This window comes from Anopheles ziemanni, chromosome 2, assembly GCF_943734765.1.
Source record: "Anopheles ziemanni chromosome 2, idAnoZiCoDA_A2_x.2, whole genome shotgun sequence".
NCBI lineage: Eukaryota > Metazoa > Arthropoda > Insecta > Diptera > Culicidae > Anopheles > Anopheles ziemanni.
In genome coordinates, this window is record NC_080705.1 from 67790345 (window position 1) to 67802258 (window position 11914).

At 46.1% G+C, this 11914-nt stretch overlaps 1 protein-coding gene across 1 annotated transcript in view; it reads left to right on the forward strand.

The window, feature by feature from the left end:
* The first annotated feature begins 770 nt into the window (after positions 1-770).
* Positions 771-11914, forward strand: part of LOC131283091 (potassium voltage-gated channel protein Shab) — a 39396-nt gene continuing 28252 nt past the window's right edge. The window contains 3 exon segments of the mRNA XM_058312659.1: positions 771-1002; positions 1069-1276; positions 1752-2286. Coding sequence (XP_058168642.1) covers positions 771-1002; positions 1069-1276; positions 1752-2286 — 975 coding nt within the window.

Sequence of the window (11914 nt, forward strand, 5' to 3'; positions counted from 1 at the left end):
CATTGGTTTTCTGAGTTGAAATAGAGAGGATGTCGGGATTCATGTAGCGGTGAGTGTTGTGAATGTCCCGGCTCGGCCAGTGGATGTCGTTGCTGCGAGTCGGGTCTACTTTCGTGCTATGCATCCCACCTATCGGATCTGTCCGTCTGTATCTGTCCCAGTGGTTGTTTCTTTTATTTTCATTCCTGTATGTTGTTGGTGGTGCATGTATCCACCATTCTGTTCCGAACCCTGTTGCATTAGATGCAGCGCAAAGGCAAAGGCTAGGAAATCTTTTTCCGATTGTTTGGTTCCCTTTTATTTCTGTTTTGTTTTGTTTCTTCTCTACCATACACTCCAACTCTTTTCTCTTTCTTTCTCTCTTCCTCTTTCTCTGTTTCTTTCTTGGTGTGTGATGAAAACTGTAACGCATGCTACTATTAACGGCAGGTCCGGCACTAAGAACAATGTGTGCGCGCATTAACGGGTGGCCCACGTCAGGGCCAGCATGAAGACAGAGGGTCGGAAACCGATCAGCTATGAACAAATGGACGAGATTCAGTGTAGCAAGAAGAAGAGACCCTTAGTGCCGCTGACTAAGCCTTACCTGAGAGGGCTAGTAACTGTCAAACTCTTCCGTTAGCGTTACCACCGTTACCACGGTTACCGTCTCTGTTAGTTTGATTTAAGTTTTGTTAACAAGTCGTCGCTGGTGACTATAACGTTGCGTTCCTACCCTTCCTACCCCTTCTTTCGTTTGCGTTCTCTGTATGTGCGTATCCAGTGGCCCTATGGTGGGCGATCGCGACCGAGAGCGTGAAGCGGTGCGCTGGGAACTGGGGGAAACGACTCCACCTCCCTTCAATAATGGTGGCCCGGGAACCATGTGCAGCGGTCCAGCGTTACAGGGCGTTGGCGCGAGCTTCGACGATGGCACCGGCACGGCCAGCATCGGCGGCGGCATCGGTGGAGCCGGCGGCAGCACGACCGGGCTCAGTGGGCTCTCGATTACCGGTGGTGCAAGTCAGCCACCAGGTCTGCAGCAGCATCACCCGCCACCACCCCTATCGGGACCCGGCGGAAGCGGAGGAGCGGCTTCGACCGGCGGCGGCGGTGGAGGTGGCGCCGGCGGGAGCACCTCGGGCGGGGGCGGAGCCGGCAGCGGGAAGGAGGTCCGGTACGCCCCGTTTCCCATACAGTCACCCACGCACCAGGCAGCGGCCATGGCGGCCGCCAATGCGGCTAACGCCAGCTACGCACAGATGGGCCAGGCACCACTGCAGAGGGCACATTCCAGGTGAGTCCTTTCGCAAACAGATGTCACACTCTGCTAGATAGTAGCCACCTCCTAGTGGATCCCGTGTAGTATCGGCGATACTTTCCCTCTTTCTTTAGTCCACGTGACTTTTAGTCCGTAGGACCTTATGTCTAGAGCATGTACAAAATTTAGCTGAATTTGGTGAAAGATATTTGACACCTGGAGTAGAATACATTTACGTAGAATAGCGCACATATAAACATAGTCTCGGCATCGTGGTAAATCACTTGAGTATACGATGGAATGAAACCCAAAACTTCGTGGTTGTGGACCTTCAGACAGGAGAGGTGGAGCGTCTTCTGGAATATGTTTCCACTAGCACTAACTGCAATTAACTTTCAGTAAAGCACAGGACAAGTCCACTATTCACCAACCCACCGGGAGGGGAATGATTGCCTCCCGTTTACCCTTCATTACTGTACCGTGTTCTACTCTGGAACCTACCTTCCCTCAGATCGATGTCATCGATACCACCGGAACCGTTCATGATCATGCGCTCGAAGGCGCTCAACCGGCGGGTGCTGATCAACGTCGGCGGCGTCAAGCACGAGGTCCTCTGGCGGACACTCGAGCGCCTACCGCACACGCGCCTCGGCCGGCTGCGCGAGTGCAACACGCACGAGGCCATCTCCGAGCTGTGCGACGACTACTCGCTCATCGACAACGAGTACTTCTTCGACCGCCATCCGAAGAGCTTCAGCTCGATACTGAACTTCTACCGCACCGGCAAGCTGCATCTGGTCGACGAGATGTGCGTGCTGGCGTTCAGCGACGACCTCGAGTACTGGGGCGTGGACGAGCTGTACCTGGAGTCGTGCTGCCAGCACAAGTACCACCAGCGCAAGGAGCACGTGCACGAGGAGATGCGCAAGGAGGCGGAAAGTTTGCGGCAGCGCGAGGAGGAGGAGTTCGGCGACGGCAAGTGTGCCCAGTACCAGAAGTACCTCTGGGAGCTGCTGGAGAAGCCAAACACCAGCTTTGCCGCGAGGGTAAGTGTGACCGCCGTCCTGGTCCCGATAAGCTACGGTGGCCTGGAGGGCCGGAAGGGGGACCTGTCAAACGGTTTTACGGTATGCGACGGTACGATGGGCGAACTTGCCCGGAAAGCAACGACAACAAAGTGGAGAAAAAACAACGCACCCCCCATCGCCTCATTTCCCAGCTCCCAGTACCATACCCTTTTGGTCATATCCGTGCACTCATCAGTTTGTCGGAAGAATATCAACCCTCATGGCGGCCGGGACATGACACACTGTCCATAGTGCACAAACCGGTTTCATTCATTTTTCGTTTTAGTTCAACATTTTTCCTCCGTCCGTTGGGTCTCTTTCTTTTTCCGGCACGTCGTCTACTATTTCACTGACTCATCACCACAAGTTCCCCTCGTGTTTCTGATGTCATGTTTTTGAACATGTTTACCCAAACATAACCACTCACTGCGTTAGACACTGCCACTCTCTGTCTCTCTCTTTCTCTCTCTCTCTGTCGCGTATAATGGTGAAACAAACACATTGTGTCACAAGGCTTTCCGTCTTCCCGTTGGCAATCGGGAAGGGTAAGGATGCACTTAGTCAAGTACTTACCACGCGTTCCCGTGCGAGGCTACCCAACTACTCCTCAATTCTGCTTGCGGCTGAGGTCCCTTGAAATATAAATGGTTCGCGGAAATTGCCCTGACATTCGTGCACGGATACCTTGCACCCGGCCTCGGGGAGTAGAGCTGCAGCTGCTTTCCATCGGCCGTTTCCGTGGCCTCTGGGGGATGTCTATTTAATTTGGCATCGATTCAAAAACAATTATCTTAAAAGCTGCTCCTACTCTGACGGAGCGCTAAGTCACTGGTTTAAGGTGGAGTGGGCGCTGAGTACAGAGCGCGGGGCGTAAGGACTCCGATACCGGGAGATCTGCTGCGTGCCCAATAACTTGCAAAACATATGCTACTGGCGTACTCTGGTTTTGATTTGTTTCTAACGAGCTACGGTCAATCATTCTGGCTGCATGATGCGGTCCGGTGTTCCGAAGCAGCGCAGACCTTTGGACGGTAGCATGGAAATTAAATTTTTCAGGTCCGTTTCATGCACTCTGGAGCGATAGACTTCTGTTTTATGCCCTGCAATTGATTGATAATCAAAAGAACCGTTAACGATTCGTAGAACATGTGTGATACTTTTCAGTTGATTATGATAAAATAAGCTCATGGTTGTATAAATAGTTTTTGAAAACAGTTTTCAAAGTTACTGAGACAAAACTTCTTCTCAAATTTGTCCATCCAAGTTTCGGGTAGAGAAGATTGCAATTACTTAAAAGTAGTCACCCGTCGGCGAAACGCTTCTAGGGAATTTGCTGTCAATTTTGATTCATTGGATAAACACTCGATAGCTCAGCGCGGTAAACTTTTCCACTTTCTTTTATTTCCCACCAACCCCACCTCCCCCGTCCAACACTGCCAGTTGAAAGCTTCTTAGGTCGTTCGAGCGAAACGACCCACTTTGTTCGGTTGATCGAATTACGCGCTCCTGGATTAGTAATCGCTAAAGTGGCATTAGCGAATTGCGCCCGGGCTGCCGTAAACTGTAACCGAAGTATTCTGTCCGGGTATGGCTTCGCTAAGCAGCGCGGCGCTGAGTGCATCGCAAAGTAGTGGCACCATCGACGAACGCTGGCAAGCGCTCGCAAGTGGATTGAATCCTTCTATTCCCTTGCTGTGGTGCCAGTATATCCCGTCACTCACCACGAGTCCCTGGGCGGTTCAAATCGGAGCCATCGTTACAGCGCACCGAGGGAAATGCGGAAAAAGAAACTTTCTCATAATTACGTTTAGCTTCTTGCGCTCCGTTCCCGTATGCAAAATCAGGGACTTGCAGCAATGCATCGCTGGAATTCCCTTTGGAGGATTTTAATTTCCCTGATAGAGCGTCGGTGGATGGAAATGGAATGCACAATGAACAAGTTTCGGAGGTCGAGTGGTCCCCTCATCGAACAGTTTAATTATCATTGAGTGATGCTAATTCCTCCGGGATGATCGTGTCCGGTGCCGGTTTGAGTGTATTAGATGTGTTTTATTCACCTTCCACAATTGGATCCTACTGCGTTAAGTGCAATCGACCCGGAGGGTACATCATTTGGTTGAGCTCCTCCGTTTGTTCAACGCTGGCTCCCGACATTTTTCTGTCTGCTTTAGGAAATAACCGGTCGCCTTTTAAAACCGTCGCAGTGCGATGATAATCATTTTCAATACTCGGTAAACAAGACGAAGAGTGGACATAATTTTGTTCGCCTCCTTCCTTGTTCGGAGAACGCTTGTATGAATGCTTGCTGTAGACCCAGCCAGCGCCACGGAACCGACTAACGAAGATAAATGAATTATTAATAGCTCTGGCGACGATACTCTGGGCCTGGACTCGGGGCTTAGAACTTCCACCCACCAGATGGCGCCAGGACGAAGCGCTATGGCCACCCTCTATCGACTCCCCGTGCCAGGAGACACTGCTGGTTCCTGCTCAAACGTGTTGTCGTCATTGGGCGACAGTAATGACCGATGTGCTCTCGACGGTTCGGGGAAAACTGTGGCACGGTTGAATGAACTAAAGCGTCGCGTAGGCATGACCCGATTCTCATGCAGAGCCTAAGAAACGCAAGGCCTGCTCGGTGGGTGACAGTTAATGGGAACCCGGTAGAGAGTTCTATTAGGACGATTATGACTAATGAATCTATCGTCAATGAATCGGCAGTTGACATGAAGCGCCAAGATCGAGTCGAGCCGTCTGGAGACGGGAACTGTGTTGAATAATTAATGACAGCGATCTGCCTTCCTTCTTTCCCCCCTCCCACCGGCCACCCACCTGCCTGGCGGAGGCCAGCTATTAATTCCGAGGTGGGCACATTTGTTGCACGGTGCGTCCCGTTTTCCGGTTCCGGGGAAACCCGACGACGTTCACGGTTGCACGTGCGAATGTGTTGCGTGCCGCTAGACTAATGACGTTCACCGGCGCAAGTGGTTCTTCATCGATCACTCCACTCACACGGCCCAAACCGAGGTCGGGCCGTCAACGCGCATACCAGAGTAAAACCACCGACGCTGGCAAACTCGGTGCCCATTATTAGCGATAAATTATCATCCCTGCTTCGTGTCACGTACCGGTGGGTTAGACATTCACCAACGGTTGGAATATAGGTTAGTTGGAGTAGGTCCCTTGTTCGAGGCGCTTTTGAAAAATTGCGCTGGGTCGTGTGTTGTTTCACCATTGTAGAGAAAATAGCGAGTACAGAGAAAAGAGACCTAGCAGAGTGTTAACAGAGATCTTAAAATGATTCATCTATGTTAGTATCCATTGCAAATGAAGTTTACACAAATTCTACAAATTCACTCTACAATCTTATGTAATATCATAGACAAACCATCGCGACATTTGTCTAGAGAAGGCATCAGTTTCAAAAATTGTCTAGACACAGTGGAAAACAGAAATAATAGAATTCAGTGACGAGTAAAACCGGTTAAGTTAACTTTCCTTCGATTCTACACATCAGTTCGTTTATTAATTTCCTTTATTTCGAAAGCTCCTACTCTGCTACGATCTGGACTAAAGACACCCGTTCAAAAGACAAACAAAAACTGACAAAAACTGAAAACGAAGACTGTGCTACGGCGATAATGACTATGATTTGATATTGATATTCGTATGATTCTGTATTGTTTTGACTGAAGAACGTCTTCACCGTATGTTTTTTTTTTATTATTCAAACATTTCTGGTTTTCGTTTGCCGTTTGGTTTTGTTTTTTCTATTGTTTGGTAAGCTTGACACCGAACGATTAAGTTATGAAAAATATGTTTTCCACGATAAGAAAACGCTTCCTTTTTTCGATACCCTCCCACTTATTCCCTTGGATTCTTTTCCCTGCTTCAATTTAACATCGTGCTACATGTGGTGCGAAACGTGAAGATAAATTCGTTTTTGTGTGCCTTCATTATAAGCAGAGAATAGAATCTGTTTTGTTAGTTATTTAGTTGTTTTTTTTTTCGTTTTCTTCTATTGTATTGTGTTTATGTTTCTTCGGTATAAGTTCTTTCTGTATTTTTGTTAAATGTACATAGATGTTTTGATCGTCACACCGATGTTTACTCGTGTTTCACGGATTCTGCAGAAACCGTACACTTCTAACTAACACCTCCATTGTTGTCATGACTCACAAGCATCAGAAAACAAGCAACACAAAAACCTCAAACTACCGGACTACTCTCGTGTCGAACGGGTGTGATGGGTGTTACGATGGAAAGTAAATTAAAACTCAGCCTTTTGGAAAGTGTCCGGTTGCTTCACCCATCACCACACTTTCGATTCGACCACACCGTTGTTCTATCCCTTTTTACTAACACTTTCGATGGGAGACTAACAGAAGTTGTGGCTTTTCAATGGTAAATGTTGTGCAACCTTTGTTCGATGTTGTGACTTTGATATTTCCCCTAATTGGAAGGAATAACAAACAATATTCATCATGTTCTGCCCCGTGGAAGCGTTGACAAACTTACATTAAAATTCTTGGGATTGAAACCAAAAAGAGCTGGAACGATCAACAAATGGATGTAACCAATCTCTGTCACGCCGTTTTTTCCACCAATGGGTCGTACAAACAAGAAGACGAAAAATATTCTTCATGTTACTTTTCGTTTTTTTACATTGCTTCACCTAACGTTCGTTGAGCTCACCGGAAGTGTCATTTGTTTTCTATGTTTCGTTTCACTTAAATCATATTCCGGCTCATACCAACACGCTGTTTTTGTAAAAGCATATTCGGAAAGTTCCAACTACGCTCTCAATCAATCGCTGTAAATGTGTGCGTGGTTGTGTTTCGTCCGTTATATGTTATCATCGTCGTCATCTTCGTCGTCTTCATGGTCGTCGTACTGCTGCCATTTAAGTGTTGTTTTCATTTTTGATAAATTTAAATATTCAACACTTTCCTTCATCATCTTTTTCTTGCTACGTGCATAAACGTATCAACCATGGTACGCTAAAAATGTTAGTTTTTTTATTTTTAATTTTCGCCCTTCCGCATCATCTTCCATTTCCTCCAAATTCACGTGCCCCGACTGAAGCGGCCATCATTCATGATTTCTTCTTTGCCATCGAAGCTACTAAATAACTAAGATTTCCAGAGCACACACACGTTCGGTTCCGTCTGTACTAAAACCGTACTAAAAACTCACCACCCCATCGGGCCACAAACACCGGGCATCATGTGAGATGCCGTACCCGTCGTCGTCGTTTTCGTCGAGTTCGTTGTCATCATCACCATCATCGTCATCGTCGCGTCGATTCAACGGAAAAAAATCACGACTCCCATGCCACGTATGGCGGCATTGGAGAGTAGCGATGGACGATGGACGGAAACGGATGTGTTCCGTACTACTATCACTACTACTACTACTCCTACTAATATTTTCTACTCAATGAAACTTTCACCGTTCGGAATGGGCAAACGCGATACGACCAGGCGGCAGGCGTGCTGTAGAATCCTCTGTTGACGACGAAAACTTTGTGTACTAGAGAAAGGCACAGCCCGAACTTCGGGTCCGAAATCCGGGGAAAAGCAGTCGCCCCTCGCCGGCGATACTGGCCGTGGAGCTCCCCTCCCATAGCCATTCCCGCGGGTGTTACATAAAGAGACTGCTTTTCTGCCCGCACGCGTCCCGGAAAAGTGGAACGATCTCTTTCGCCCCGTTCCAAAAGTATTATTCCCCCTTTCTGTCCGTGACGCTTTCCCGAAAGAAAAACAAACCCACAACTTTTACCCCCTCCTCCACCTCAATTCTAAGAGTTGGCCCCCGGGAAAGCGGCATGGACAACGAAGGAAGAGGAGTGGTGAAAAGCGATCCGTGTACACACTCTCCGCAAGGAAGCGTACCGGATTTCCCTGTGCTGTGCAAGTTTTGGTCAGTTTTCTTCCCATGTTTCGATGAAAACGTTAGATAGGAATAGTCGAAAATGAAAAAAAAAGTATTATATTCTAAAGATAATTCCTACCTTCCGGAAATGATTCCCTTGCTCCTGTAACCCTTCCACATGGAACTGTTTCTCGCTCTCTCTCTCTCTCTCTTTCCTCTGTCCCCCGAACCGAGAATGAGATGATTTTCCTCCAGAATTCCTCAGATGTTTGCTCCATAGGAACGTTTTACGTTTCTTTTTGGTTTTTGTTTTTTTTTTTTCATTTTAAATGGTCCCTTAGGTCCATCCTCGCATAGAAAATATCTTACAATCACTTTCATAACCTCATTTAGGCTTCGTAATTTTGTTAGTTCCTTTTTTGTGTGTCTATTCTATATACTCAATGTTGTTGATCGAAATGGCCCGTTTTAAAATTCTTTTCTCGCTCTTTATGCCATCTTAAGGCGTCCCATGCCGCTAGTCTTCCGGATTTCTACTGTTCAATCCTGCATCGCTTCGCGAAAATTCAATGTACCGGAGTTTTTCCTCCTACTTGTTTTACGAGCAACTGTGTGCTGCTATGAAGCGGTTGTATCGCGTAAGCAAATTTTCATAATTGGATTTTTATCAGCCACCCGGCAGGGAACATTTGAGTTGGGATCAGGGCCCTAATAAAAACAAAAGAGAAAAAAATACTGCGAAAAATACTACCTTTCGATTCACAACCGATGCAACCAGTATAATCTCAAGCCGGAGATAAAAAACTAGCTTCCATTTCGTTTGGTTTTAAAAAAAACCGGTGCGATTCAAACGTAGCTTTACTTCCTCTTTCTCTCTCTCGTTCGTTATCATACTCTTGTTTCTACTGTTTCATCCACTTTTTTCGGAATTCTATACCGGTTCATTTGGTTGGTTGTAAATTTGTGTTCGTACTTATTTGCGCTCCCGTTTGTGGTATCCTTCGAAATTGCATCCCTCCAGTGATTTGTTCTTCCTCTATTTTTCTGATATGTAAGTCGTATCGGATTGGTTAGCGTAGTGAACACGTGTTGTTTTTTGCTATTTTCTCTATACTTTCACGCCCTCGTTCTCTTTCCTGCCTGTTTCCTAGTGACCACCATCCTATGTTACGCGTGTGTGTCTTGTTATGTATGTGTGTATGCCTATATTTGTATTTTGCTGTTTAGAAATTAATTCGTGCATCATTGGAAAGTTTTCTTTTTGCTCTACACCGTACCAAATGCCAGTGTCGAACGGCATCGAACAGCATTTTGGCTAGACGTGAGTGCTGCCATCATTGGAATGCGCGTTCAAAGTTTTGAAGATTGGAATCGAAAGAAAAAAACAAACAACAAAAGAAAGAAGCCATTTCACTTTTCCATACAGAACACACATATTTTCCTCCCTTTACCTGTCCCACTACTTTCAATTCCTCTGAAACACCGTCCTCCTCAAACGAACCTCACTATCCTCTCGACACGTCTTGGATTGAAACAAATCAGTGACACAAACATGTAGTTAGGGAAAACTCAGCGAAGCCCGGAGAAGAGAACTAGCCATACATTCGTTACCTCAGATGTGTAAACGAAAGCTAGTGAAGATTTTAATGAAACAATATTCCATCTGAAGCAAACACATTATTTAGCTCTGTATCTGCCTCTATTTCGCCTGTACACTCACAAAAACCTAAACCACAAAACAGACACCGAAATCGACGGTTCGTTTTTCCCGATACCAAAATCGGTTCATTGAAAAGGGGTTCGCACGTGTCGGTCTTACCTTTTCGTGTAGATATAATTTACGGCTGAGGTCAATCTTGCTGAATACTAACATACCGTTGAAACAAGTTGTTTTTCCCGATTTTCCGAACAGATTTACACCCAACTTCCAGGTACCTTTGTACCTACGACTAAAAGTGACAAACACGTCAGCGTTTTAACTTAGTCATCGTTTAAATAGAGTGGAAAACTTAACTTCCCCAACAGAAAGGGAAATAGAATAGAACTATTGAACAGCTTATTCCTACCCTGTCCACGACCAAATAGCACGATCACTCATTTTCTTCATTCCGATATCTTCCGCTGCTTCACTCCATAAAATACATATTTATTACACTATTCTGTTGCTAAAATACGACATACCAAATTGAAACACTTATCCAATACACTGCGCATTGCGGAAACAAAAAGAAAACTTTTGCAGTGCGATATGTATGATACTAACGACAGTCGCTTTGTAAAACGCTTCAACTGTATAATGATGTTGTATATATCGCTTTTTATGTTTTGATTGCATGGTTTTGTAAATGTATATATTCGGTAGTTGTTGTGAATCGCTTGAGAATTTTCTTCATGGGGGGTACAAAAGGGCACTGACTTTAAACCAACTCACCTAATGAGACCACAGAAAGCACAACCACGCCGATATCCGTTCCGATAAGAGCGCGGGTAGGAATCAATTAAAGACCGTGTATTGTGTTTGTTACAGCGAACCTGGACGTAAATCATGGAACCGATAATTCCCCAACAACATTTAACCAACAGCGGGCCCCTGAGCAGATTTATCGATTGCCAGCCCTCGTGGAAACAATAAATATCCGTTAATTGGTCCACGGAGAGCACGTTCTGGGAAATCCGTTAATGACCTAATAATGCGTTGCTTTTGCCCGAATAGCCCGATGACGAAGGAGTTCGGAGCTGTCGTTGAAAACCTGGACATGGAAGGCATAGTTTGAACTTTGGTACAAAAATGACCAATGAGTATTTTATTTCATTTCAAAGTCAAATTGTTTTCATGGCCACAATCTTTTATTTAGGCCAACCGTATCGATACACAGCTCAAATTAGTGTGTTTGTTGTCAATCATTCTCGAGCAATGGTCCGCCGATGAGTGCTAGGAAAAGGAAAACTAAAATAAATCCAACTCCCGGCCAGGCGGACGGAGAAATGCCACCTGTTACCCTCGGCTCATACGGAAGCGCCGACCTACACACACACACACACACTTCCCAGCATCTTCCGTGCCCGCCTGTTCCCGGCCCAACGACGAAGTCGGACGGTGACTTGCGTCGTCGCGTGCAACTAATGGCTAATTAGTATGTAAATATTTATGTTAGACCTACCATTTCCCTCGTTCGTTCGGCCGTTCGCTCCGTTCGGTTTCTCTTTCTCACGTGTTGTAAAAGTTGATCGAATTTCTGCAAAAAATAACACCCATCCATACCATCCGGCCATCGAACGACACACACACACACACACGCATGACGATGGGGCCACTCTGGACCTCCTTCACCGTCGTCGGTGTGTCGTTGTCGGCTGGCGAGATGGGCGTTGTTTACAATTTCCGATAGTGAAATAAAATCCGTCCGATCGATCCGAAATTGCGCTCATTTGCGTCGGAGAAAAATGTTTAACGATTTTGTATCGCTCGCTGATCGGAGACTGGCCACTTAACATTTGTTTGGGTTTTCGGTTGTTTTTTTCTTCTCTACGCTATACGATTTTGATTAATTAAATGTATCAATTAATTCTCAGCGTGATTCATCGATGAAACTTGAGAAGAAATCCAGCCGAGTTTTATGACGTGGCGCATAATTGAAAGCAAGCGATGTTGGCTTGTTAACCGCTGAACGTTCATACTGATAGCTTGTCCATGGTTTAAAGGTGAAATTTGGTTTTTAAAAAGGTTCTATTA